Source organism: Pogona vitticeps, chromosome 3 (assembly GCF_051106095.1).
Source record: "Pogona vitticeps strain Pit_001003342236 chromosome 3, PviZW2.1, whole genome shotgun sequence".
Lineage (NCBI taxonomy): Eukaryota > Metazoa > Chordata > Lepidosauria > Squamata > Agamidae > Pogona > Pogona vitticeps.
Genome location: NC_135785.1, coordinates 97,832,967 through 97,858,257, shown reverse-complemented (window position 1 = coordinate 97,858,257; position 25,291 = coordinate 97,832,967). Strand labels below are relative to the sequence as shown.

General features: G+C 39.6%; 1 protein-coding gene and 1 pseudogene across 1 annotated transcript in view; one reads left to right on the top strand and one right to left on the bottom strand.

The window, feature by feature from the left end:
* Positions 1–25,291, bottom strand: part of RTKN2 (rhotekin 2) — an 85,931-nt gene that overhangs the window by 23,480 nt on the left and 37,160 nt on the right. The window contains exons 8-9 of the mRNA XM_020793203.3: positions 24,616–24,722; positions 20,025–20,156 (exon numbers count right to left, since the gene is read on the bottom strand). Coding sequence (XP_020648862.3) covers positions 20,025–20,156; positions 24,616–24,722 — 239 coding nt within the window. The remainder of the gene's footprint in view (positions 1–20,024; positions 20,157–24,615; positions 24,723–25,291) is intronic.
* Positions 16,525–16,679, top strand: LOC140706129 (U1 spliceosomal RNA; annotated as a pseudogene).

The window sequence follows — 25,291 nt, the reverse complement described above, 5'->3', positions numbered from 1 at the left end:
GAATAATGTCACTTACAGTACCAAGTACTGTAGACCGAGCCCCGCTCCTCACGGTGCCTTGATAGCCCCAGAACAGCCAGACTCTGTGTGACCAGAGTGCCGAACAGCTGAGAGGCGGCAGCCATTTTGTGGTCATCTCCGCTCCCCGCCCCCCACCTCTCAGCTGTTTGGCACTGGGTCTCAGAGGCTTCCTGGGGCTTGTCCAGCACGGAAAAAGGCAGGGGGAAAGGGTGGGAAATTCAAATGGTGCTCTTCCCCTGCCTTTTTCTGTGCTGGGCAAGCCCCGGGAAGCCTCTGAAAGCAGTGCTTGCCGCAGGGGGCGCCCCCCGTGGCCAGCGCCGCTTTCAGAGGTTCCCCGCCAGTCCTCCCAGCACCATTGGAACAGCTGGACTCTGTGTGGACCAGAGCACCGAACAGCTGAGTGGCGGCAGCCATTTTGTGGTCGTCTCCGCTCCCCGCCTCTCAGCTGTTCGGTGCTGGGTCTCAGACGCTTCCCAGGGCTTGCCCAACATGGAAAAAGGCAGAGGTCCCCCGCCAGTCCTCTGGCTGTTCCGGGGCTACCAAGGCACAGTGAGGAGGGGGGCTCAGTCTACAGTACCTTTGTTCAGACTTTTTTCTGAGTTTTTTTGCCCATAGGAACACATTAATTACATTTCAATGCATTCCTACGGGAAATTGTGCCTCGCAAGCACCAAAAACTCACAAGATGCTTTCATTCTTCATTCTGTGAGGTACCACTGTACAGGATTTGTAAGGAAAGGTTTTAAGAACTAGAGACAAGGAAAGCACAGTATGCTAAAGCTACAAGCAAAAATGAAAAAAACTGGAGGGGTTTCATCTAGAAAAGGTGCAAAGGAACTTAAATTATTTAAATAGAGAAAATGTTGAATTTAGTAATAAAAAATTCTAAATTACACTTGCAAGCACTATCCAATTGGAAAATAATAAGGAAGGTACAGGGGTAATATAGGAAAAGTAGCAATAACATGAAAGGTAAGCTTGAGGCATTCCAGGTAGTTTTATAAAAATTATACACTAGTACAGGGGTCTCCAAACTTTTCACATGAGGGCTACATAATATATTTTCATTATTTTCAAGGGCTGAAGGAATACGTACACTTCTGCCTTCCCGCACACAAACATGCACGGAGGGGCCAGATAAAAGGTCGGATGTGGCCTGTACTTTGGAGACCCCTGCATGAGTAGAAACCATCCATTAAAAAATTACAAAGAGGTTAATTTTATTTTAAAAAACAACAGAAAAGGGTAGATTTAGAATGGAACAACCAATCACTGAATTGGAAATAGAGGGAAGTATAAGCAAACTGAAAGTAGGGAAAATAACTGGAACAGATGGATTAGGCCCAGAATATTATAAAATATTTAAAAAGACCCTAATACCAAAATTAAAATATTATATAATAACATTTCAAGAGGAAGAAATCACCCAGTCTTGGAGGGAGTCAAGCACACTACAGTGGGGTCTCGACTTACGAACGGCTCGACATACGAACGTTTCGACTTACGAACAGCTCTCATAGGAATATATGGACTCGACTTACGAACTTAGATTCGAGTTACGAACTCTTTTTTCTCCTTTTTTTTAAAGCTAAGTCATCTTAGGTTAAAAGGAAAAAAGGAAAAAATATCCCCCTCTAGTGGCAGAAGGCAGAAAAGCAGCTTCCCATTAGTTTCTATGGACGAAAAGAGCAGATACGGATTAAATGGTTTTCAATCCATTCCTATGGGAAATGCAGATTCGACTTAAGAACTTTTCGACCTGAGAACTGCCTTCCAATACGGATAAAGTTCGTAAGTCGAGACCCCACTGTATTGATATTAAAGTCTGGTGAAAATCCCTTTGATTTGGAAGCATATAGGCAATTCCATTGTTAAATAAAAATGCAAAGATATTGGCAGAGATCCTGGCAAACAAATTAAATGATTTAACTGGAACTTATATTGAGAAAGATCAAAGTGATTTTCTTTTTTGCAACGGAGACAGATGACTGACCTAATGAGAAGAGAACTTAATCTAATACATTTAGAAAAAGGAATAAAAGCTAAACCCAGGGTCCTATCTCTAGATATTTTTTAAGCATTTGAGGTATGGAATATGTTAAAGATGGTGATCGAACTACAGTGGGGTCTTGACTTGAGAACTTAATCCGTATTGGAAGGCGGTTCTCAAGTCAAAAAGTTCTCAGGTCAAATCTGCATTTCCCATAGGAATGCATTGAAAACCATTTGATCCGTATCTGCTCTTTTCCGTCCATAGAAACTAATGGGACGCTGCTATTCTGCCTTCGACCACTAGAGGGGGATATTTTGTTTCTTTTTTTCTTTGTTCAAGAAAGGTTCAGGGAAGGCAGGGAAAATACAGTCCAGGCAGTACCAGGCAGTCTGAAGACTCCCAATCCACTCTCTAAACGCTGGGAGGAGTGAGGAAGCAGACAGGTACACTTTTCACTGGCCAACAGTTAACTGAAAGTTCACATTTTGCACTTTCCCTGCCTCCCACGTGGTTTTTTTCAGTTCTTAACTCAAATCTAAGTATGTAAGTCAAGTCAATATTTTCCTATGAGAGTGGTTCTTAAGTCAAAATGTTCTTAACTCAAGCCGTTCTTAAGTCAAGACCCCACTGTATTAGGGTTTGGCACTCACTTCAAGCATATAATACAACTATATTCACAAAATACAGCTAAAATATGAATGATGGTATATCACAGCTAATACCCTGAGCCCATGGAACAAGACAAGGATGTCCATTATCTCCAGTTTTATTTACATTGATAATTGAAATGCTGGCACAGGTAATTAGAGAGGATAAATAAATAAAGGGAATGGAACACATGGAAAATAATATTAACTTGTTCACAGATGATACGTTATTAATAATTAAGAATCCACTAGAAAATATTGAGAATTTAAAAAGCAGTTTAAAACTGGGAAAATAACAAGATTAAGGTTAACTGGAATAAGTCAGAATGTACAATATATTATTAAATTATGATCAACAAGAAAAGTTGAGCATGAGAAATAAATTTGAGGGGAAGCTTAGAAGTTCTAGTCAATATTTAGGGACAAGCATAACTTGGGAAATTCAGGATATAATTTAAATGGAACCTGGAGAGGTAGAAGAGCAGTGGATTGTCCACTAAATGGGTGGGGTACAAATTTAAACATACATACATACATACATACATACATACATACATACATACATACATACATACATACATACATACATACATACATACATACATACATACCATATTTTACCATATACAAGATGACACTTTTCCCTAAAATAATCAGAGGAAAAATTGAGGGTCGTCTTATAAACAGAAGGAAGCAGTTGTGCGCGGGCGCTTGGGCGCCTCTTGCTGCCGCCGCTGTCACCCAATTGCCTCTTTCAGAGCTCAGGGCTTGTCCCCTCCGTGACTGAGGCAGCAGCAGCAGCAGGAAGCAGAGACGGAAGCGAAGGAACATTCACACATGCTCTGGCGCCTCTTGATGCCTGCCTCCCCCTCTGGCTGATCACCACCTCCAGCGAGACTGAGAGGCTCAACTCAGTCTCTGCCTCGTCCCCTCCAGAGGCGGAGACAGCAGGAGGCATAGGCAAAGGAGCATTCACATGTGCTCCGGCGCCTCCAACTGCTGCCTCCCCCCCTGCCTGCCCAATCACCGCTGCCTTGTCCCCTTCTGTGGTGGAGGCAGTGGGAGGCGCGGACTGGGGCGCCTCTTCCTGCCTCCTTAGCAAAAGAAAGACAACAAGGCTTCCCTTCCTTTTTTGCTAAACCCAGCACGCCCTCACCTTTTTTTGTTAACCTCCTTCTCAAAAGGTGAGGAAAAGCGGCAGTCACTTTGACAGCCATGTTCCTTGCCTTTTGGCAAGGCACAGGGATTATCAAAAAGGGAGCCCTTTGATCCCTGCTTTTTAAAATTTGGGGTTAGAAAAAAAGGGGGGTTCACCTTATACATACTTTGGGTCATCTTGTAAATGGAAAAATACAGTACATACATACATACATACATACATACATACATACATACATACATACATACATACATACATACATACATACATACATACATACATACAATCAAATAAAGGAATATCAAAAATTAAAGATTTCGTGTTTTGGAAAAATAGTAACATGTAAAATGAAAATTATCCCTAAATTAATATTTTTATTCTAGATATTACCAATAAAGGTAACAGAAAAAGTTAAAAGGCAGATTTTGATAAATATGTATTGTAATGGAAATAAAGGATTAATAAAATATTAATAATTCAGCAAACTCTTTTATGAAAACTTTGTTAGAAAGCTGGAGGTTACAGAAGAGTACTGAACCCACCAAATTTCCCTCTGACCTAGGTAGTACTGTGATATAAAATTATCAGAAAATCTTAAAAAGAAAGGAAAGTTGTTAATAAAAGATAAAGGGACTTTTAATAAAGATTAAGGATTGGATAGAAAAGATACAAGATAAAGAGAAAATAAGAGAGGTCGGGAGACGAGGGGACCTCATGGTTACACATACTCCAGTTAGAAAAATGGACAAAGGAGTGGAAAAGGAAGGAAGAGAAGAAAAGTGATGACGATTGAGGAAAATATGGGGAGGGGGGGAAACAGAAAGAGAAAATAACAAAAAATAGAAAGGGCATTGTATGTGGAATATATAAATTACTGGTACTGGCAGAAGAATGGAGTAAAATGTGAAATTTGGTAGTACCTCAGTTTATAAACAGCTCAGTTAACATAATTTTCGGTTTACAAACAGAAATCCATTGAAAATAATGCCTCGGTTTACACTTTTTTTTTGCCACAGTACAAAGGAAGTTTCCCCAGGATGCATTGTGACTGGAGGTTTATAGCACTGCCCCCATTCCTATGGCAAACCGCGTTTCGGTTTACAAATTTTTAGCATTATCTGATGTTCCGAACGGGGACGTGGTGGCGCTGCGGGTTAAACTGCAGAAGCTTCTGTGCTGTGAGGTCTGTAGATCCTCAGCTGTAAGATCGAATCCATGTGATGGAGTGAGCACCCGTTGCTTGTCCCAGCTCCCACCAACCTAGCGGTTCGAAAGCATGCAAATGCGAGTAGATAAATAAGGACCACCTCGGTGGGAAGGTAACAGCGTTCCCTGTCCATGTGACCACGGAAGATTGTCTTTGGACAAACGCTGGCTCTATGGCTTGGAAACGGGGATGAGCACCGCCCCCTTAGAGTCGAACATGGCTGGACAAAAATTGTCAAGGGGAACCTTTACCTTTACCTAATGTTCCGGAGAATGCATTAAATTTGTAAACTGCGGTACTACTGTAAAAGAATAATGAAAAATATGTTTGTAAGAATTAAAGAAAGCTGCTAAAAGGTAGTATGGAAATGACATTTAACACTTGTTAAATTAAACATAATAAACCAAAACCTATCATTTCTGTGCTGGAGGTGTAAAAAAGAAAGTGATGTACATGTGTATGTGGTGGTCTTGCGAAATAAGAAGGAAATAATGGAGATTATTTTTAAATTAAATATGGGATATAATCAGAATTGATATACAACTGTCTCCTATGATTGCCTGAGTGAACATTGTTAATGATAAACAAGTAAAGAGGGGGGAAAAGGAGTTAATTACCATCATGGTAACTGTGAGAATGTGAATAATTGCAAAGAACTGTAAGTGACAACCAGGTTAATATGGAGGAATGGTACAGAAAAATGTGGAATATGGCAATCTTATATGAAAATCAGAAGAGGAACATTAAAAAAATAATGCTTTTGGAGAAATACTAAGTATCTGGAGCATGTCTTGAATAAAGAGAAGGGGTATACACCAAAAGAAGAATCAATGCATTTCTGGAGAGATATGGGAAGGCATGAATTGTAAAGTCTAAGTACTGGAACCTAGTCCGAAGGGGAGGGTGGCACTGGGTGGAGGAAAAATGTAAAGAGTGATGCAGTAGGACCCCAATATCCACTGTGGATTGGTTCCAAGACCCTCATAGATGCTGAAAACCGTGTATAATAGGGAATGCTAAATATATAGCATGGTTAAAAGGGGGAGGGACAGAAAAAAAGCTATTTTCATATTCAATGCCAGAACGGCCCACTAGAAGGAGCCAGAGACTATGCTATAAGTCAGACCTGGGCAATGTGCGGCCCACGGGCCACATATGGCCCGCAGGTCGTTACTCCAGTCCAACCTGCCCGTCACCGTTGAGTGAGCCAGAGTTCCGGCTCTGGTCATCCAGCACGGCAGTAAGCAAAACTCACGAGATCCAACGCTGGGATCTCATGAGTTTTGACTGCAACTCTTGAGCCGTAGGCTGCAGAGCCTGCGGCTCAAGTGGCTGAAAGCAATCCTTGCGCAGGTGACCCTGTGGTGAATGAATTACAATGCTCACATAGTTAACTCCCTAACACAGTTCAGAGTTTTCATGTGGCCCCCTATAGAAATTAATTGCCCACCCCTGCTATAAGTCCTTGTTAGTGAAGAATACATAGCGTGGTCTCTGGTTCCCTCTAATGGCCAGTTCTGGTAATGTATGTGGAAATACTTTTACAGTGGTGCCCTGCTTAACGATTACCTCGTTAAATGACGAATCCGCTTTATGATGGTTGTTCCTATGGGCTTTTTTTGTTTGACAACGATCAGTTCCCTGCTTCAGGAACCGATTGTTCACTTAACAATGATTTTAAAACAGATCGGCAGGTCACAAAATGGCCACCCACTGTGCAAAATGGCTCCCCGCTGTTTTCAGCACTGATTGCTCACTTTACAGGCACCGCAAAAAAAGCCGCCCTATGCAAGATCTTCGCTGGACGAGGAGGTATTTCACCCATTAGAACACATTAACCCAGTTTCTAATGCATTCTAAGGGGTTTTTAAAAATTTTGCTTGATGACGATTTCGCTTAACAGCGATTTGAATGGAACAGATTATCGTCGTCAAGCGAGGCACCACTGTATTTTTTTTCCTTTTAATATTTTTAATATTTTCAGACCACGGATGAGTGACTCAGTGGATACTGACCCTATGGATAAGGGAGTCCTGCTGCATTGTATAAGAATAGTGAATTTATGTGTGTGTAATGTAATTTACATTTGAATGTTTATTGTCTTTTTGTTTGTTATATTAATAAAAGAAAGAAAGCAATCTACCATGTTCTCAACTTATTCATTACCATGTCTTTGAACTAATGTCTAACACATTTGAAATCTTTGCCATTTTAAGAAAACTGATATCAGGTTCCTTTTCTGTCTTGACCTCAGTTTTGTTTCATGGCCTGAAATATTATTGACAGAAATTGTGTAAGGTTGTTATGTCATTAAGACACTGCTATTTTTTGCAAGTTAAAGATTTCTGATTCCCACTCACCCTGGGGTTTCATAAGAGAAACTTTCGTTGTGCAAAAATCATTGGGAGCTGTGGAGGAACATTAATTTCCAAAATTGCTGCCAGGAGGATTATTTTGCCATTGCTGAAGATTTGTGGAAATTAAGACTCCCTGCTGTCCTGTGGCCCTCAATGGCTTCCCTACAATGAAAGAAATTCCACGGGAGCCTTGAGTCTTTAGGGAAGGGGGGGTGGATAGAAAATTTTGCATTTCTGAAAAATTGCCATGGCTGATGACATACCAACCCTACAGTTAAGGAACAGAATTTCAGCCAATAGATGATTTTTTTAAAAAAGGAGAAATTAGGGCAGTTTAGATTGTCCACTACAATCCTGGCCTTTTTGTTATAACTTTAATTCCTGTGAGTTTCAAAGGCAGGGCTGTTACTGAAACGTGCATTACTACTTTTTGAAAAACAAATCCATTAAAATTTAGTTGTGGTGTTAAAGGAAAGTTGACTTACAATCATTATATATAATAAAAATATGTATGTATGTATATGTGTACGTGCACATGTCTACCATACTTGTAGGCTGTGCAGACTAAGGACTTGAAATGCTGCATGAGTACTGTCAAGATTTTGGGGTTCTGCACTTTGTTTCTAAAGCCCATCCTCTTAATCCACCCACTCTGTTCCAATCCACTCCTCACCCCAATTTACTTTCTCAGTAATCTTTCTTTTCCTTCACTCCAATGTTAATTAAGCTTTCTCTTCTACTCAAGCTCCTCACCTCAGGTGGCACCAACATTCTCCCCTTCAATAGTTTGGGGGCCCTGCAGAAGAAAGTACTATATGGAGCTACCTAGCAATTAATACTGCAGAGGTACATCTTTAAGGAAGGTTAAGGAAGCCTTAATGACTAAAGATGGTACTACAGGCTGCACAATTTTTAATGAACTAAAATTAATCTGTTTTTGAAACAGAATGGTCCCAAAATGTACATCATTAGGATCTCCCAGGTTTCCATGCCAGGTTTCAGGTATTTGGGTTTCATGGTCTTCAAGCTCTAGACATACACACTAACACATTTTCTCTTTAATAATTTTACCAATGGCTTGTTAGTAAAGGAACAGGATTATCAGGCTGTGAATTATTTCTATTATCAGTCTATAGTCTACAAGATAAAAACACCATGTTAACAGAGGTAGAAAACTGTGAGAATCAATGTAGAATTGCATGCTTGGTAATCCATTAGGAACCCTTTACTTATGTTTAAACTTTTTGAGTGGGTCTCCATATTGCCTCATCAGCTATTTCTTTTTCAACTCTTGTTCTGTAGTAGCTTTTTCATCCGAAGACAGTCACATTCAGGTCATTCAAGGAGTGAAATGCTCTGAAAATGATTCTGTTTGCCATTTTGATAGATTTACAGTACAGTATATCCATTAAATCTTTTACGCAAAAGGTTGTTCTGTTGGTCCTATGTTGAGTATAGAACAGCACTGTTGGGGAAGGATGGCATAGATCACGTTAGCAAAAAGTAAATAAACACACTCCTGATGTTGTGTATGTATGACATTGTTGAGGCCTGCAACTGTGTTGCCAGAGGAGACAGAGCTGGCTTCTCAGTTTGTGGCATGGTTTAGTTCCCATCTCCATACCAGTATTGTGTAGTTTGTTGTGTATCAATAGTTGTTTGAGACTATGGGGGGGGGGTTGTGTGTAATCAAATATAGGCCTGCCACAAAAGGCATGGGAGGGTAAAGTATTCATGTCAAGAATGGATTGTATTTGCTCTTTTGGGTCTGTTTGCTTCTGGATATTCCTTACCATTGAAAGTCACAGAAAGTAAAATTATAATAAACCAGCTAGTTCTACTGGAAATATAAACTGCTCCATCTCTCCTTTTAATCATATAATTGCTAAAAATCCATTCTGTAACTTATGTTATGAAAGTCTGACAATGTCATCAGCCATGGTGATTTTTCAGAAATAAAAAATTACCATTTCCCATCCCCCTAAAAGGTCCTTAGGCTCCTGGGATCCCTTTCATTATGAAGAATCCGTTTGGACCATGGGATGAAAAGTAGTTTTAATCTCTAAAAACCTTTGCTGGCAGCCAAATAATCCTGATAGTGGCAATTTTTGGAAGTTAGGACTTCTCCCCCATTCCACAGCCCCAATATTTTTCCTACAACAAAAGAGCATTGGGGTGAGGGGTGGGGCATCAAAAAATGTTTGTTTCTGAAAAATCAATATGGCTGACGACATATCAACTTCTGGTAACAGGATTTCAGACTTTAAAACAAAACTGAGGCCAATCCAGAAGATGAAACTGACATCAATGTTCTTAAAATGGCAAAGATATAAAATGTGTGAGACAGCAGTTCAAAGACATGCCAGCAAATATGCTAAAAACATGGTGTTGCTTTCTTTGGAAGTTTGTTTTGGGTCTCTATCAGAAACAAACACACTGGTCAAAATCCTGTTGTGCTGCTATGCAAAGGACATAATTTTTTGATGTGAACTGCCATGAAATCTCCATACACACTATCTGTTTCATGGTGAGCTTATTTATTTAACATATTATTTATAGACTGCCTTTCTCCCCACAGAGGACTCAAGGCAGCTCATAAGAGATTTTACAACACTATACAAATATCATATATGAAAAAACCCAATTAAATCTATATGAAGATAAAAAATTTTTTAAATGATTTAAAAAATATAAACATCTGTAAGTTGCAACTCAGTATGCAACAAATAATGTCTATGGAGATTTCTTAACTTACAGCAATTCACTACTAAATATTATACCTTTTGTGTAACTACAACAGGATTTCAGCCACTGACACATAAGCTATCCTTCTGAGTTGTCTTCTAATTTCTTGGCTGCAGTCTCTATTCGGATTGATGAATGAACTGAGCTATACAACATCTTTGACACCTTCACTGTAAACATTAAAGTTCTATATTTCTTTATCCCGGTTTTGTCTTCTTAATGTTCAAATACAGTCTTGCTTTTGCACTTTTTTCTTTCAATTTTATCAAGAGTCATTATAACTAATTGCTGCTTTTTGCCAGTAAGATGGTGTCATCTGCATATCTTAAATACTTTTTGTATGATATTTTTTGAAGAAATACATCCTTGTTTGACACCTTTTTCCTACTGGAAACCATTCTTCTTCTCCATATTCTGTCCAAGTAGTAGCTTCTTGTCCAGAGTATAGGCTACACATAAGGACAATTAAGTGTTGAGGCACACCCATTTCTTTTAAAACAGCCTATAGATTCTCATGATCCACATAGTCAAGAGCTTTACTGTAATGTATAAATCAACTGATCTTCTGAAATTCTTTGATACGTTCCAATAGCCAACATACATTTGTAATATGATTTATAGTGCCTGTTCCTTTTCAGAATCTAATCTGAACATCAGGCATTTCTTATTCCATACATGGTAAACATTATGACACCTTGAGCATCATTTTGTTTGAATGGAAAATTAACACAATTGTCCTATATTTAATGCACTCCCTGGCATCTCGTTTCTCTCGGACTGAAATGTATACCGTCTGTTTCCAGTCTGTGGGCCATTCTTTTGTTTTATATTATTATTATTATTTATTTGATTTATACCCCGCCTATCTGGTCCGAGAGGACCACTCCATATTTGTTGGCATTTTCTTATTATGATTTTGACAGTTTCAGTCTCTATAGCTTAAGGCAGTTCTATCAATATGTCACCTATTATTTCTTCCATATGCTTTGAGAGCAGCTTTTATTCCACTTTCTAAAATCTCAAGTTCTTCATCACAGGATTCTTTTTGTTGTTGAAGGAATCTGTCAGGTTTTCATCTCTTTTGTATAGTTCTTCAATATATTGTTTCCATATTCTTTATTTTATCCTGATTAGATAACTAGGTTCCCATGTTGATCTTTCAGTATCCCTAATCTAGGTTTAAATATCCATTAAATATCTTGGATTTTATGGAAGAGATCTGTGGCGTTCACCCTCGTGTCCCTTGCTTGCTCAAGCCTCAAAGCATACGAAGGCAAACAAACCTCACTCTTTTCACTTGCTGCCACCAGGTGATCTCTAAATCACCATTACTTCAGAAAGATTCAGGTCCACATTTCAAGTTCTTTTAAATAAAACTTTGGTTTATTGATTACAGAGATTGTTTCATAAATATCTTCAGTACCTAATCACATCTCAGAATTTCCCAAACTACACATTCTATTACACTCCCTGACTCTACTCTCACTGACTCAATCTGACTTAATATGACTTCTGACTCCGCCTCTTATAGCATCTCTCTTGGCTCCGCCTCTCAGCAACATGAACATTCATACACCATTACATAATACAACAAGAAGCATAGATCTAATAAATGGAGAATGCTACAAGATCACTTTTTCATCTTTTATTACTCTCTTCTATTTCTTTGCACTGATGATTGTAATAATTCTTTTTGTGATAGTTGCTTTTAAAAGTTCAGTTCAGGATTTTCTCTTTCTGTCACCTTTGCTTCTACCCCATTTCCCCAAAAATAATTTTTGCTCCAAAAAACGCATTAGAGCTTATTTTCAGGGGATGTTTTATTTTTGTCATGTACAACCATCTACATTTATTCAAATGCAGTCATGTCATCTGGTTGCTGCGCAATGGTGGAGGGTGGGGCTTCACTTAACTAGGGCTTATTTTTGGAGTAGGACTTAGACTACAAGCATCCTGAAAAATTATACTAGGGCTTATTTTCAGGTTAGGTCTTAGGGAAACAGGGTAGCATATCCTTAACCATTTAAAGTATTTCTTCAGTATCTATTTAGGCTTTTCTTTGGACTACACAAGTTTTCTTTTTTTCATTCTTCCCTGATATTATCTACAGTTCTTCTGGTTCAACATCAATTGAGTCTAGTAATGCAAATCTATTCTTTGTATACATTTACAATGAACGAGAAATGTTATTTTGATACTATTCTTTCAATATTCTTCTACTCTTGTACTCAAATTTGTGATATTAATAACTTTTTGTCTAAGCCATAATCTACTCCAGGTCTTGTTTTGGCAAACAACATACAGGTTTTTTCACCTATTACTGCCATATTTGAGTTCTATACTGGCTGTCTGATGATCTCCATGTGCATAATCATCTGTCTGGCTGCTTGAAATGTTTATTTGCTCTAAATAGATTGTTGGCTTCACAGAACTCTGTGGGTTGTTCTCCTGCTCCATTTTGCTAGTATCTAATGAATAAACCAGATGTACAGTGGTGCCTCGCTTAGCGATGTTAATTCGTTCTGCAAAAATCACTGCAGAACGAAAATGTCGCTATGCGATATCAAAAAGCCTATAGAAACACACTGAAACCCCTTCAATGCGTTCCTATGGGCTTAAAACTCACAGTTGAGCGAAAATCCTCCATAGCGCCGCCATTTTCGGTGTCTCTAAAACAAGGAATCCGTCCCTAAACACAGCGGGCGGCCATGTTTTTTCCCGGCAGCCATTTTGAAACCGCCGATCAGCTGTGCGAAAATGGGGCTTTGCGATGACATCGCAAAACAATCGCTTTTGCGATCGCAAAAACAGTGTCGCTAAGCAATTTCGTCGCTAAACGGAGTGATCGCTAAGCGAGGCACCACTGTATTTATGAAAAATTGACTAGATCAAAATCAAATCAGTTCAGTCCAGAGAAATATGAGTGGCACTCCATTTGTTTGATAGACTTCTGCTGTTTCAGCTTCCCTACTGCAACTATGTGCATTATAGGAAGAGCCAGTCCTGAGTATCACCAGGGCTCTCCAGAACAGTAGGGAAGGGGGACTACAAAAAGGCTCAGAAAGAAGAATGAGGAAAAGGTTTCTCTAAGAAGTAATTACGTCCTGCGGATTGCACCCACTGCTCAGAGCACTGGTTCTTAAACTTAATTCATTACTGCCACCAAGTGTGCATCATCATCTGTAGCAGCAACAGCATCATAATCAAATGCTTTCTAACTGACAAGTAAAAATTAGCCTGCCTTTATCAGAGGCCCCATTATAGGGTCTACTTAACTACATTGTAGTGAAAAAAAAGACTAGAGCAGCACGGTAACTGTAGACCTCCTTCCTGAGACAGTAAATTTTATTTAAAAATGTGAAGTACTAGGGGGAAAACCCAGAAATCATTAAGGTAGTGGCTTCCCCTTCAAGATCTTTTTGTGTGGTTTCCTATGTGATGGAAAGAGGGCATAATGCCCTTGTTATAATTTACCTTATCACTTAAAACCTGCATACCTCAGGGAATGTTTGTGCATACATGAGTCTGCTTGGAAGCTGATATCTCCCTCAGAGCCCTTGGTGTGGATACTGTGATGTCATAAGTAAAGCAGGTGGTAATCGAACACACGTCCTTTTAGTGGTGGTGCCCTCTCTTTGGAATGCACCTGGTGTCCTTTAAGCATGAGGTAAAGCTCTGCTTTGTTTTATTTGTTCTGGTTTTTAGATTTTCTTTTAACAAGAAGCTTTATTCTTATTTTGGCTCTCTTCTACTGTGTTATATTGTATTCCCTTATTGTACTTCTAGTTTTAATTTTTTTTATTTTTGATTTATATATAAAACATCCATACAGTATGAGCTAGGATTGATAGATAACATTGCTTCCAACCACAGAATTTGCACTGATTCTCTGGCAGGGGCTCATGTGAGTAGTCCTTGCCTGCACAGTTAGGTCTTTTAAATGTTATCCCAAACACAGAGGAGGCATTCACGGGAAAGAAACTCCATAAGCAGCCAGCACAACCTTTATTTTCATTTAAAACATAACCTTTAATGACCTACAGTCATTCTCAGTAATGCGTGGCTTCTTTTAGACCAATTAAATTTGGTTTCAGTCCTACACATTCAGTATGCTACTGAAATCAGTGTAAGATGCCCATATTTGAATTGAACAAAGCTGCCACTCAGTTGTCTTAGATGTGTTCCAAAATATTTGATACTTCACTTCATCGAACAATTTCACTGTCCGAGGACAAAAATAAACCACCACCTTGTTCAGTATGGGAAGACAGCCATTAAACAGATCTCATCTTCAATCTCCAAACTCACCAGTTACATAGACAGAAAGCTTCTCTGTTTGTATTTAATCCTATTTCACTTCAAACATACATCCACATTTTTCCTTTTTCTATTGTGTGTCAACTCACACCAGCAAAGCTTAAATGTGAAACTATAAAAAGTACAGTGGTGCCCCGCATAGCGAGGTTAATCCGTTCTGGATTAACCATCGCTATGGGGAAACATCGCTATACGGATAGGAAAACGCCATAGGAACGCATTAAACTTAGTTTAATGCGTTCCAATAGCTTCTAAACTCACCGGTAAGCGATGTTTCCTCATAACACCGCCATTTTTGCGCCCTCGGTAAGCGAGGGCAGGGTGCGAAAATGGTTGCGGAGGCCATTTTGGGTCATCCGGCGGCCATTTTGGAACCGCCGAACAGCTGATTTCCCGACATCGCAATGCGAAGATCGGTAAGCAAAACACTTACCGATCGTCACAATGCGATTTTTCGCCATAGAGACCATCGGTATGCGACCGCATTAGCGATCTCAAAAAAGAGATCGCTATGCGAATTCGTCATACGGTGCGCTCGTTAAGCGAGGCACCACTGTACCGTATTTTTTGCTCCATAAGACACACCTGACCTTAAGACACACCTAATTTCTAGAGGAGGAACACAGAGAAAATATATTCTGAACCAAATAGTGTAATAAAATATTTAATAAACTAGAACAGAATAACATTTGAACCATGTAAAGTGGACAGCAGTCAATAGTGGCATTAATATAGACCATTATAAGTCAGTGATAAGACCTATACCGCTCTACCTATATTTTACATTTCCTTTCATCCACCTCCTCCCCATGATTATAGAAATGTCTCAATGACAGATGAGATTGTTGTGCAACTCTGCCCAGCTACAGCTCAAGCGTATATTAAGTTAGAAATGGTTTGTCTGATTTGGCACTGCACTGAGAGGTCCCTTTTAGTTGTGTGGAGGATAAATAGTGGAATTAAACTATTTAACAGCTGGTTTGCCTTATTTACTTTAGGTTATGCAAAAGAACAGCAACACAAAGCTTAACCTGATCCCATTCACCAGCAGTAGCACATGCTCAGCATAAGACCAGATCTCCATTTTCTGACATAATTGAATATTTATAGCATGCAAGGCACAACAGGTTAGGCCACACAAAGCCATGAACAATGTTCTTGATGAGCCAAAAAAAAAAAAAAAAAAACTGAATACAAACTATAGTAGCTGAAATCAGGAAGCAGGTACTGTAATCCAGTTAGAAGTCAGAGGCACAGTTAGTTTCCTTTCTGCAACACCCTATGGAAATACATTCTCTATTAGATGCCCAAAACTAGCTGAAAAGTTTGCAAGTTGAATCCAAATTTCCCATAGAAATACATTTTTATGGGGGGGGGAGGTCAGAAACTTTAAAAAACTTAAACGAAAGTCACTTACCAGGTACTGTAGACTGAGCCTTGGTCTTCACAGTGCCTTGGTAAACCCCAGAACAGCCAAAAAAGAGCCCCAAAAGCCAGCAGGCAGCCGGCAGCCATTTTGTGCTCTTCTCCGCTCCTGCTCCTGCTCCTTTCCCCTCCCCTCTCCCCATCTAACGGCTGATCGGCACTGGTCTGAACACCTTCTAGGCAGCTTTTAAAGCAAGTATGCACGTCTCTACACAAGCAGGTTTCAACTCAAATGGAGCACCTTTTCACCCAAGCACTAACCCCAAACAAACAGCTTTTAAACTAAATTTTACATTTTAAAACGACAATACCAGGCAGTCCCAGGTCTCTCTCCCAGCTCTCTAACTGCTTGGATTAGCAAGGAAGCAGACAAACAGCCTCTTCACTAACTGAAAGTTTGAATTTCCCCGCTTTCCCTGCCTTCCCCGCATATTGGGTATACTAACATCTGTGCATTGGAAGATTGTGGGAGGAATATCCAACCCCTGATGGGAGTCCTGTGGGGCACCTGAAAACACTGAGTAGCTCTCTTGGCCTCTTTCAGGACTGGGGCTGTGCAGCCCTGTTCTGATCAGGAGGTGCAGCCGGGGGGGTCACCATGCCTTTTGGGGGACAGGGCACAGAAAGGGGCAGGAGGTTCAGAGGCCATTCCAATTCATACCTGCCAGGGGAGATACCATGATCATCAAAGTGGTTTTCTCAGGGTGAGGCTCATCTATTGCACTTTGGATGTGCTGACCCTTGTGATTTCCCCAAATATGGGAAAATCAACTGCCTAAGTGGGGGACTGTGTTTGTGGTTTCCCCTGGTTTTTCTAGAATTACTCTTTCCCCTTTGGTCCTTGGCTGTTTTCAATGCCTGCTGCCATAAGCCTGTTGGCCTTGCTGGTTTTCCAGGTGTGCTCCAGGAAGCAGATCCTAGAAAACCAGCAGTGCAGAACGGTGAGGTCCAAACAGCAAGCAGTCTCTGGTGCTAGTTCAGAGGCCTCCCAGCATGGCAGTAGGGGGCTTTTGGGTGGTGGTGGTTGAACCCCTTTTTTAATGTATTCGTTCCATAAGATGCACATACTTTCTCCCCCACTATTTGGGGGGGGGGAAGTGCGTCTTATGGAGCAAAAAATACGGTAAGTTACAAATACTGTCACGGGGAAAAAGACCTAGGACTGATAGTCTTTGAAAATCTGCAAAATATTCTTGAGAGGCTGCATTTTTAAAGAGGCATTACTGGAGGAGCTGTTTGAAATACAAACACAGCTGTTTGTAGCTTATCTGATGAATCTGCTCATTTAAATTTTTCATTCTAAAAATAGGAGATTAAGTAATTCATCCATAAATGCTGTGTCTTATTAATGCAGGTAACCATAGATACCAGTATAAAATTAAGTCAAATAGATTTACATTTGACAGATTAGAACTTCAAGTAAGGCAGTGACTATAAGTTCATCTAGTGTTCACTGTGTACCTTAAGCCATTAATGCATTTATAAAACAACAGCAGTACTCAAGTAAGAGACATATTATACCTCATTTGATTTTTAAGTGATAGAAGATGCTAACTTCAGCACAAATAGGTTGATACGCTTTTGAAGCAGCAATACATTATGCAACAGATGGGACGTATCCAAGAAACTACATATTAAGAATGCTATTTAAAGCACCCACAAGCCCTCTAGTATAATACAAAGGCTTGTATCGCCAAAGCCAAGTAACCAAACAAGCCCACACTTCCACCCTTTCCTTTTCATACCATGTTGTCCCCTACATTAATCACACTGGTTGTGCACATACAAATACATAAGGGCAATGTTCACTCTAAGGTGTGCGGCTGCACAAGTGAGCAATGTTATGACCCTCTCTGCATAGCATTCCTCCTCCTCTGTGCACCCAGTGAGTATCTCCAGCCCCTTTGGTTCTGGATGCAGCGGAATTGCATGCACGAGGGATGGAGCTCCACCCAGTAGGGCTGAAAATGTTGCATAAGGGCATTTTGGATTGCACACCTTCAGTAGAGTGCAGATTGAGGTTGCAAGCCTAAATGCACTTGCCAGGCAGTAAGCCACACTTTACAAAATAGGACTTATCCTGAATAAATATGCACAAGCAGTGGCTATGACATCAGTGATCCACAAGTATTAATGGTTCTTAAATAATTTTGTTTCTCTGGACTAACCTTTAAAAAAGAAAAGGCATCCGTTGATCTGGCAGTATAATTATCTGCCCTGACTTGCAACCCCACTGAGATGACTTTCATACACTATCATCTCAGTGCTTAGACTTGATCCCCACTTAACTTATAGTTGTTTGGGTAATGCTTTTCTGCAACTTCTGTATCACCCCAAGAAAAGTTACAGAAAGGTGTCACATTGGTGGGCCAGTGACATAGCTCTTTCTCACAATGTAGTGGGAAGAAAGTACAGTATATAATAATTAATGTACCTAAATAGTTTCTGTCAGATGTATGTGGGCAGATTTCTGTGGCATCTTCCATTGTCCTGCTGGCTGCTATTAGATATGTTTTTGGATAAAAGATTATATTGTGAGTTGCATACTTGAGCATCTGTGCGAGGGAGACAATAGAAAATTTCTCTCATCTTACTTGAATCTCCTTCAAGTAGAGATATTTGAATGAAACCTCTAGAGCCTTTAATAGAAAAAATATCCCCGTAAGTCAAAACAGCAAAAATTGTACACAGCATGTTTGGCAATGACCTAAATAAATGGTCTGTGTGCTAGCTGCAGGAAAACACAGAGCAGAATTGCTAAAAAAGGGCTGTTATTATTGGTAACCGAAACAGAAGTATAGTTTGATTGCCATAATTTCTGTCAGTGGACATAATTTGATTATAGTTGTGCCCTGTTTATTTTAATGTTATTTGTTTTGTATAACACATTAGTGTTTTCTGGTATGGCCTCCAGCTGATGCAGAAGTTTAATAATTGAAACCTAACAACTGAAGGAATAGTTTCATTGTATTTGACAACCTTTGGATAAATCTAGACTAAAAAGAGTTGTACATGAAAAGAATTCTTTTATATCTCAAGCCCTTGAGAAATCTGATCTTCCTAACACTAACTTCATACAATGGAGAATATGGGTGTAATAGTCCTGGATTAATAAGCCATGGTGTATTCTATTAAGAAACAGAACTATGCCTGTATGCTGCTCCCTCCCCTTGTCATGGTGGTTAAAAAAGGCTAGGACTGAACATCAAAACCAGGATGCAAGAGGAGAAGGAGAAGGAGAACTTGCTGGGCTGACATTTGCTGAACTATGGCTAAGTCAGGTATATTTCATTGGAATCAATTTCTTTTCTTTGTACAGTTTTCTTTACTTATAATATCTCCAACATATTTTCAAACATTGATCTGTTATAAACCATGCATTGCTTATTAATTCACCATCAATTCAAAGCAATGATATTTCCAGAGCATTTCCTATTTATAAGGTACATTCCCCAGGACTGCAAATATTTTTTAATTGAAATGTAAATTACACAATCAGGCTAGAAATCTGAATAGAGGGATTCTGTTCCTATTCCAACACTTTTCTGGTGCCAGTATGGCCAAATCATTTCATCTCTCTTAACTTACCCCTTTTTGCGCTATTATACTTTTATAGCTGTATGCAAATTCAAACTTTTACTAAATACCTGCATGAGTGAAATTTTTCTATTCAGAACTAGAGATGGGCATGAACCTCGGTTCGGATGTTTGTGCCAGTTTATATGTGTGGCACCACAGGTGCAACACATTCCCTTCCCACACTTTCCTGGCTGAATCCGCCACTCACCAGCTGGCGCATGCTCCTCTCCCTCCGCCTCAGCTGTTCAACCAGTCTCTGGAGCGCTTCCCTGCCCTGCCTCCTCAGCTGATTGCCCACTCAAACAAGGAGGCAGGACACACAGATCTGTGCTCCTGCCAGGGACTGGTTGAACAGCTGAAGAGGAAGAAAGGAGCCTGCGCCAGCTGGTGAGTGGCTAGGGAAGTTCATGCCTATCTCTATTCAAAATGCGTGTGATTTCAGTCAATGATCCAGAAACCATGCCTCCTCTGCCTTTACTGTCTACATCTACACACAAACAGCCCGTCATATTGACAGCATACCCTAGGTGCACATTAATTTAAGTTCCGTTTGCTGGCAGATGTCATATTTTACCTTATTGATAGAAACAGTCAAAGCTGGCTCCACTTTAGCTTCTATTTCTTCTGGTGTATAGTAGCAAAGGAGTTTGCCACCTCTTAGCACACAGTATAGCCTCTTCCAGATAATCAGGTTCCTGACCATTTGCTGTAAGAAAGAAGTACTTTTCAATTATTGTCATCAATCATTACTTTACCTATCGTTTCTACTTTTCAGTAATCCACATAATTGTGGAAGATGTGAATAGTGTGCTGCACACATAAGACAGCATTACATTTTCAATTAATCAGCCAATTTCCCCCTTGATAATAGTTCATTATGATCTTTAAAAAGTCTAAAAGATTTACCTGGCCATCTTATCCTTTAGTTTTCTCAGCAGTAGAAACTAATGCAAATGTTGCTATAGCACTGTTAATGACACAATTAGTACTTTAAAAATCTACACTAACCATTATTTTTAGTTTCTTCTCCTGTCTTTTGTTCCTAATTTCCAAAATCTATTTGCATGTAATTCTGACAGATATTGCCTATTAACATATGTTCTGAAGAACCAGATGAAATCATTCACCAAAAAACATGACTAAGATTTCACATGTATAATATTGAATGGCAATTAAGATGCAACAATCAATTAAGAGGCCTTTAGTAATAACAATGGTACTTTAAAACACACTGTGAGAATGGATATAAAAAGTATGGAAGCTGGAAAGAAGTGCAAAACAAGCAATACCCATCCTCAGTGGCCCACACAATTGTTTTATGCACCAGGTAGCCGTAAACGAAACCTCAGGTTTAAAGTCCCCAATCGGTCAAATGACCTTGCCTCCTCAAAAATGGAGAGAAACAAATAATGTTGGGGGATAGGCTGTGAATATCACAGTCCATCAACCCAAGCATCCAACAGCTACAGATAGCTTTGGGGAAAATAAATAAACAAATAAATATCCTTCCAGTGTAGTGGGCTGAGTTACTGAGCATTCTAATAATATTTTTATGGTATATATACAGGGTAAAGGTAAAGTTTAAATCTAGCAGCTTTAATCCAAAATTAAGTTAACAGAGGCTATATTTCCAGCATGCTAGAAAGGAGGAGGCCTATTCTGCAAGAAAAACTGAGAAGCAGACTACTGATTAAGACAATGTTATGGATTAATTACAATGTTGTCCCTTTTATTTTGGACTGTCTCTTCACTGGGCTTTGAAGGCATACAGTATTCAGAAGTGGTTTGTCATTGCTCTCTTCTGCAGTGTGCAAAGAACATATATGTCTAGTTGCCATTATCTTTGACAGGCTCCTTGCTAGTGTCATCTTCCTCTGCTGCCACCCACTAGCTGTCCTTCAAGAGTTTTTCTGCCCTCATCACCACTGAAATCATCAAGTCTCTTCTGCTGGTGTGACCACTAAAACTTGAAGAGGATGGATGCATCTTAGTCTAGGCTCAGCTTTGACCATTCCATCCAGAGTGACTATGTTGGAATCCAGACCCACAGTAGTCTGGTCTCCCAATGTTTCAGCTTCACTGAAACACTGAAATTATGACACACTATGGTAGGGCAGATCCTGAAGCTGAGGCTCCAGTACTTTGGCCATCTCATGAGAAGAGAAGACTCCCTGGAAAAGACCCTGTCTGTATCTATACTTTGTAATGAGTCCTTAGTCCAGATGGAAATAAACATCACAGGCCTTTAAGGATGTTACACAGGATGGATTCCCAAATCTAACAGAAGACTATTTGTTGATACTTATACCACCCTCCTGATTGAAATAAATAAAAAAAGAACCTAATCCTAAATCCATCATGGGTAAAATAATAAACTGTAGGCTGGTAATTTTTTTGTAGTAGATTTAATTTTTTAAATATTAAATACATGTCCCATATATTAATAAATTTTATGAGACTTAAGTTATGAGCCTTATTTCTAAGTATATCACAATAGTTAATCTCACAAAACCTAAACTGTGGCACCTAAATTGTAGAATGACATTCTAAGGGAGGCATACTTTGAGTCATTCCACTTTTAATTTTAAAACAAATGTTTAAAATAATTTTGTTTCAACAGTCATTTAAATCAATGGCTTGTAAATGAGTTTCTGCCCTATAATTTCATTTACAATATTTTTTTTAAAATTGTCATTTTGAGTGTGTTGTGATTTTTTGACATGTGTTTTTTTAAATGTACTGCTATCTGCTTGGGAGCTGCTTCCCTGTGCTGAGATCACATGTTGCCATGGTGAACATCTGAAAGCAGGAAACATGGTCATAAGAAGCTACACAATTTTTCTACTTTCCTGTCAGCCAGCTAAGAGTGCAATGCTTTGGTCAGAGGCCGCTATAGGATTCACTTTAAGAAAAGATATGGGGAGGACAAATCCTTTATAAACAACATTTGAATGTCGAAAGATACAGCTTCACTCCGAGAATGGTACTGATTTCTGTCAAAAACTGTACATTAGATGTTATGCACATACAGTCAAAAATTAAAACATAATGTAGACTTGGATTTGCTACAATTAAGGACAAATGCTACCTGGTCTTAAATACTCAAAAACAGCTGCTTTGATAACATATGCCTTTGGCAACCACTTCTTATTCACCTGGCTGTCCTATGCCCCACATTATTGCTCTTTTCCAGAGCTCATCGCAGGACTCTGGAAGGAAACAGGCACTGCACCAGAGGATAAGGTTATGTGTCTCCTTACACTCTTGTCAGTGCATGGCTGGAGTCCAGCTACTCCCATGCCCAAACTGTCTCCAGCAGCAATTAGAACTACAAGAAAGTCAAACGTTATTTTCAAAATCTGAAAATCAAACCTGTTTCTGTATTCTTGAAGGCTTTCACGTCCGGGATCTGGTGGTTGTTGTGGTTTTTCTGGGTTGTTTGGCTGTGTTCTTAAAATTTTTATTCCTAATGTTTTGCCAGTCTCTGTGGCCGAACTCTGACTCCTGTCCTCTGAAGATGCCGGCCACAGAGACTGGCGAAATGTTAGGAAGAAAAACCTTAAGAACACAGCCAAACAACCCAGAAAAACCACTACAACCAAACTCTGTTTCTGTTAAAATTGTGTCACTTCCAATCTTGCCTAACTCTCCCCATTGTCTGTTCACCTGAATAGGACACAGCTGAATTCTCCATTCTCTCTATCTAACAACAACTCTTTACTCTAACAGCCACTCCATTCTTCAGCCTTCAAACAGCATTCAAGAGAAGGTGGATCCCAATGCTGTTCATCACAGCTGCTAATATCAGGCAAACTCAGGAAAAGGAAAGAAAGAAAGAAATCTAAAAGTATTGCACAATACCTTAAAACTCAACTGGAATATTTTCAATCTGCATTAATTCTCAAGCAGGTGTATGTATGACATTTATTTCTTAAATATAAGTTGTGCATACTTTTAATATAGCTTAATTATTCTGAGTACTTTTATCACTAACCAAGTAAGAGCATTCTTAAAATTTTCAGTATAAAGGGCCTCTCCCTGAGGGAAGTGTACATCTGCTCCAAAGGCCCCAGAAATACCAGTTGTGGCTATGCAGGTACTCAAAATGGTAATAACTAAGAGAAGGTCTTGGAATGTGGTATTTTGGGTCTAGAGGTAGCTTTGGATCCAATGAAGCCAAAGTCCCTCCATTTCCTTATGAACCTCAAGAGTTAAGTTCTTACCTATACCAGCTTTTAGGGTATTGTAGTTATCTGTCCCCCTGCCCCCTTATTTTCCATGGAAAGGAAAATAAAAACAATAAAGAAAAAATTAAAGAAAAATGGTCTCTTGCTGTTTGTGTACCAGCAGGATTCTCCATAGCACAGTAGCTCCCTTCTGGCTCCATACAGAATTCCTCTTTTTCTAAGCATTCTGTATTTTCCTATATATTGATAACCCAAGACAGCAATTTGTTCAGACAGAAAAAAAGTCACAAAAGAGAAAAAGTACTTATGTAAGCTTTATGTCAGCCAATTAAATGTAAGTACAGTGGTGCCTCGCACAGCGAGGTTAATCCGTTCTGGATTAACCCTCGCTGTGTGAAACATCGCTGTACGGAAAGAAAAAAGCCATTGGAATGCATTAAACTTAGTTTAATGCGTTCCAATCGGCTGATTTACTCACCGTACAGCGATGTTCCTCTATGGCCGGCAGCCATTTTCACGCCCTCCCCTTGCTTAACGAGGGCGCGAAAACGCTGCGCGCGGCCATTTTGGGGCTTCCGGTGGCCATTTTGTAGCTGCGAAACAGCTGATCGCAAAGCCAAGGTCGGTAAGTGAACCGCTTACTGACCTTCGCTCTGCCATTTTCGCCCATTGGGGCCGTCGCTCTGCGAATGCAAGTGTGTGCAAGTGCCCCCGCCCTTTGCGCATGCGTGCTGACATGCACGCCCCCGCTCCTTCGTGCATGCGTGCCAGTGCGCATGTGCCCGCTCCTTTGCATATGTGCGTGAGCACGGTACCCCACCTTCCACAACTGGTCCGTGGGGTTAGAAAGGTTGGAGACCACTACAATTGAGGCACAGATGGCAAGCAAAGAAGGAATACCCCCAGCATAATTACTCTTATATATATTGTATTTCCAATAAGATTTTTGCCATTTTGAAAGAAAATACTGTACTTTACCTGCTGATTAAGAAATCCAGAAATCATATCCTTGACCATACAGAATGGCTGGGCAACTAAACGACAACACATGCTGCCGTACAATGGAAGCCAAAAAGATGATTCCTCTTAAAAAACATAAAAGATTAGCCATTAGTTGATTTTTAAAACTAATAGTTGGCTACAAATCAGAGGAAGGACTGAAATTGTGTGCCTCAAGACTGAACAAACCATCTTGTCAAATACATGATTTGTAAATTTCAAATAAAGTGTTAATCTTTGTAGCACATGGTGATGTGAGAACACCAATGAATAGTAGCCACATTGACCACATGGTTTGGACAACCACGATTTTTCTGAGTTTGCCAATAGAATCAAAGACACATGGTCAAGTACCTGTTAATACATTAAAAGTCTTCTATACCCAAATGCACCAACCAATATGAAAAAAAACTGCACTTAAATCTACTCTCACTTTGGAACGTCAGTTTACTATTACACATTCTGAAGTTATTGCGGTGTCTTCACACATATCTTTTCTAAAAGTACTGGTGTTTGTTCCCCAGGTTGAAAACACTGCTGCTATATGTGATTAGGTCCACAGATACTGCATTAAAGAACAAGATATAGAAAAACAAAAGGAAAAAGTAACATCTGCAGAGATTACAACAGCACTTTCCAAAGGACTCCAGAATAA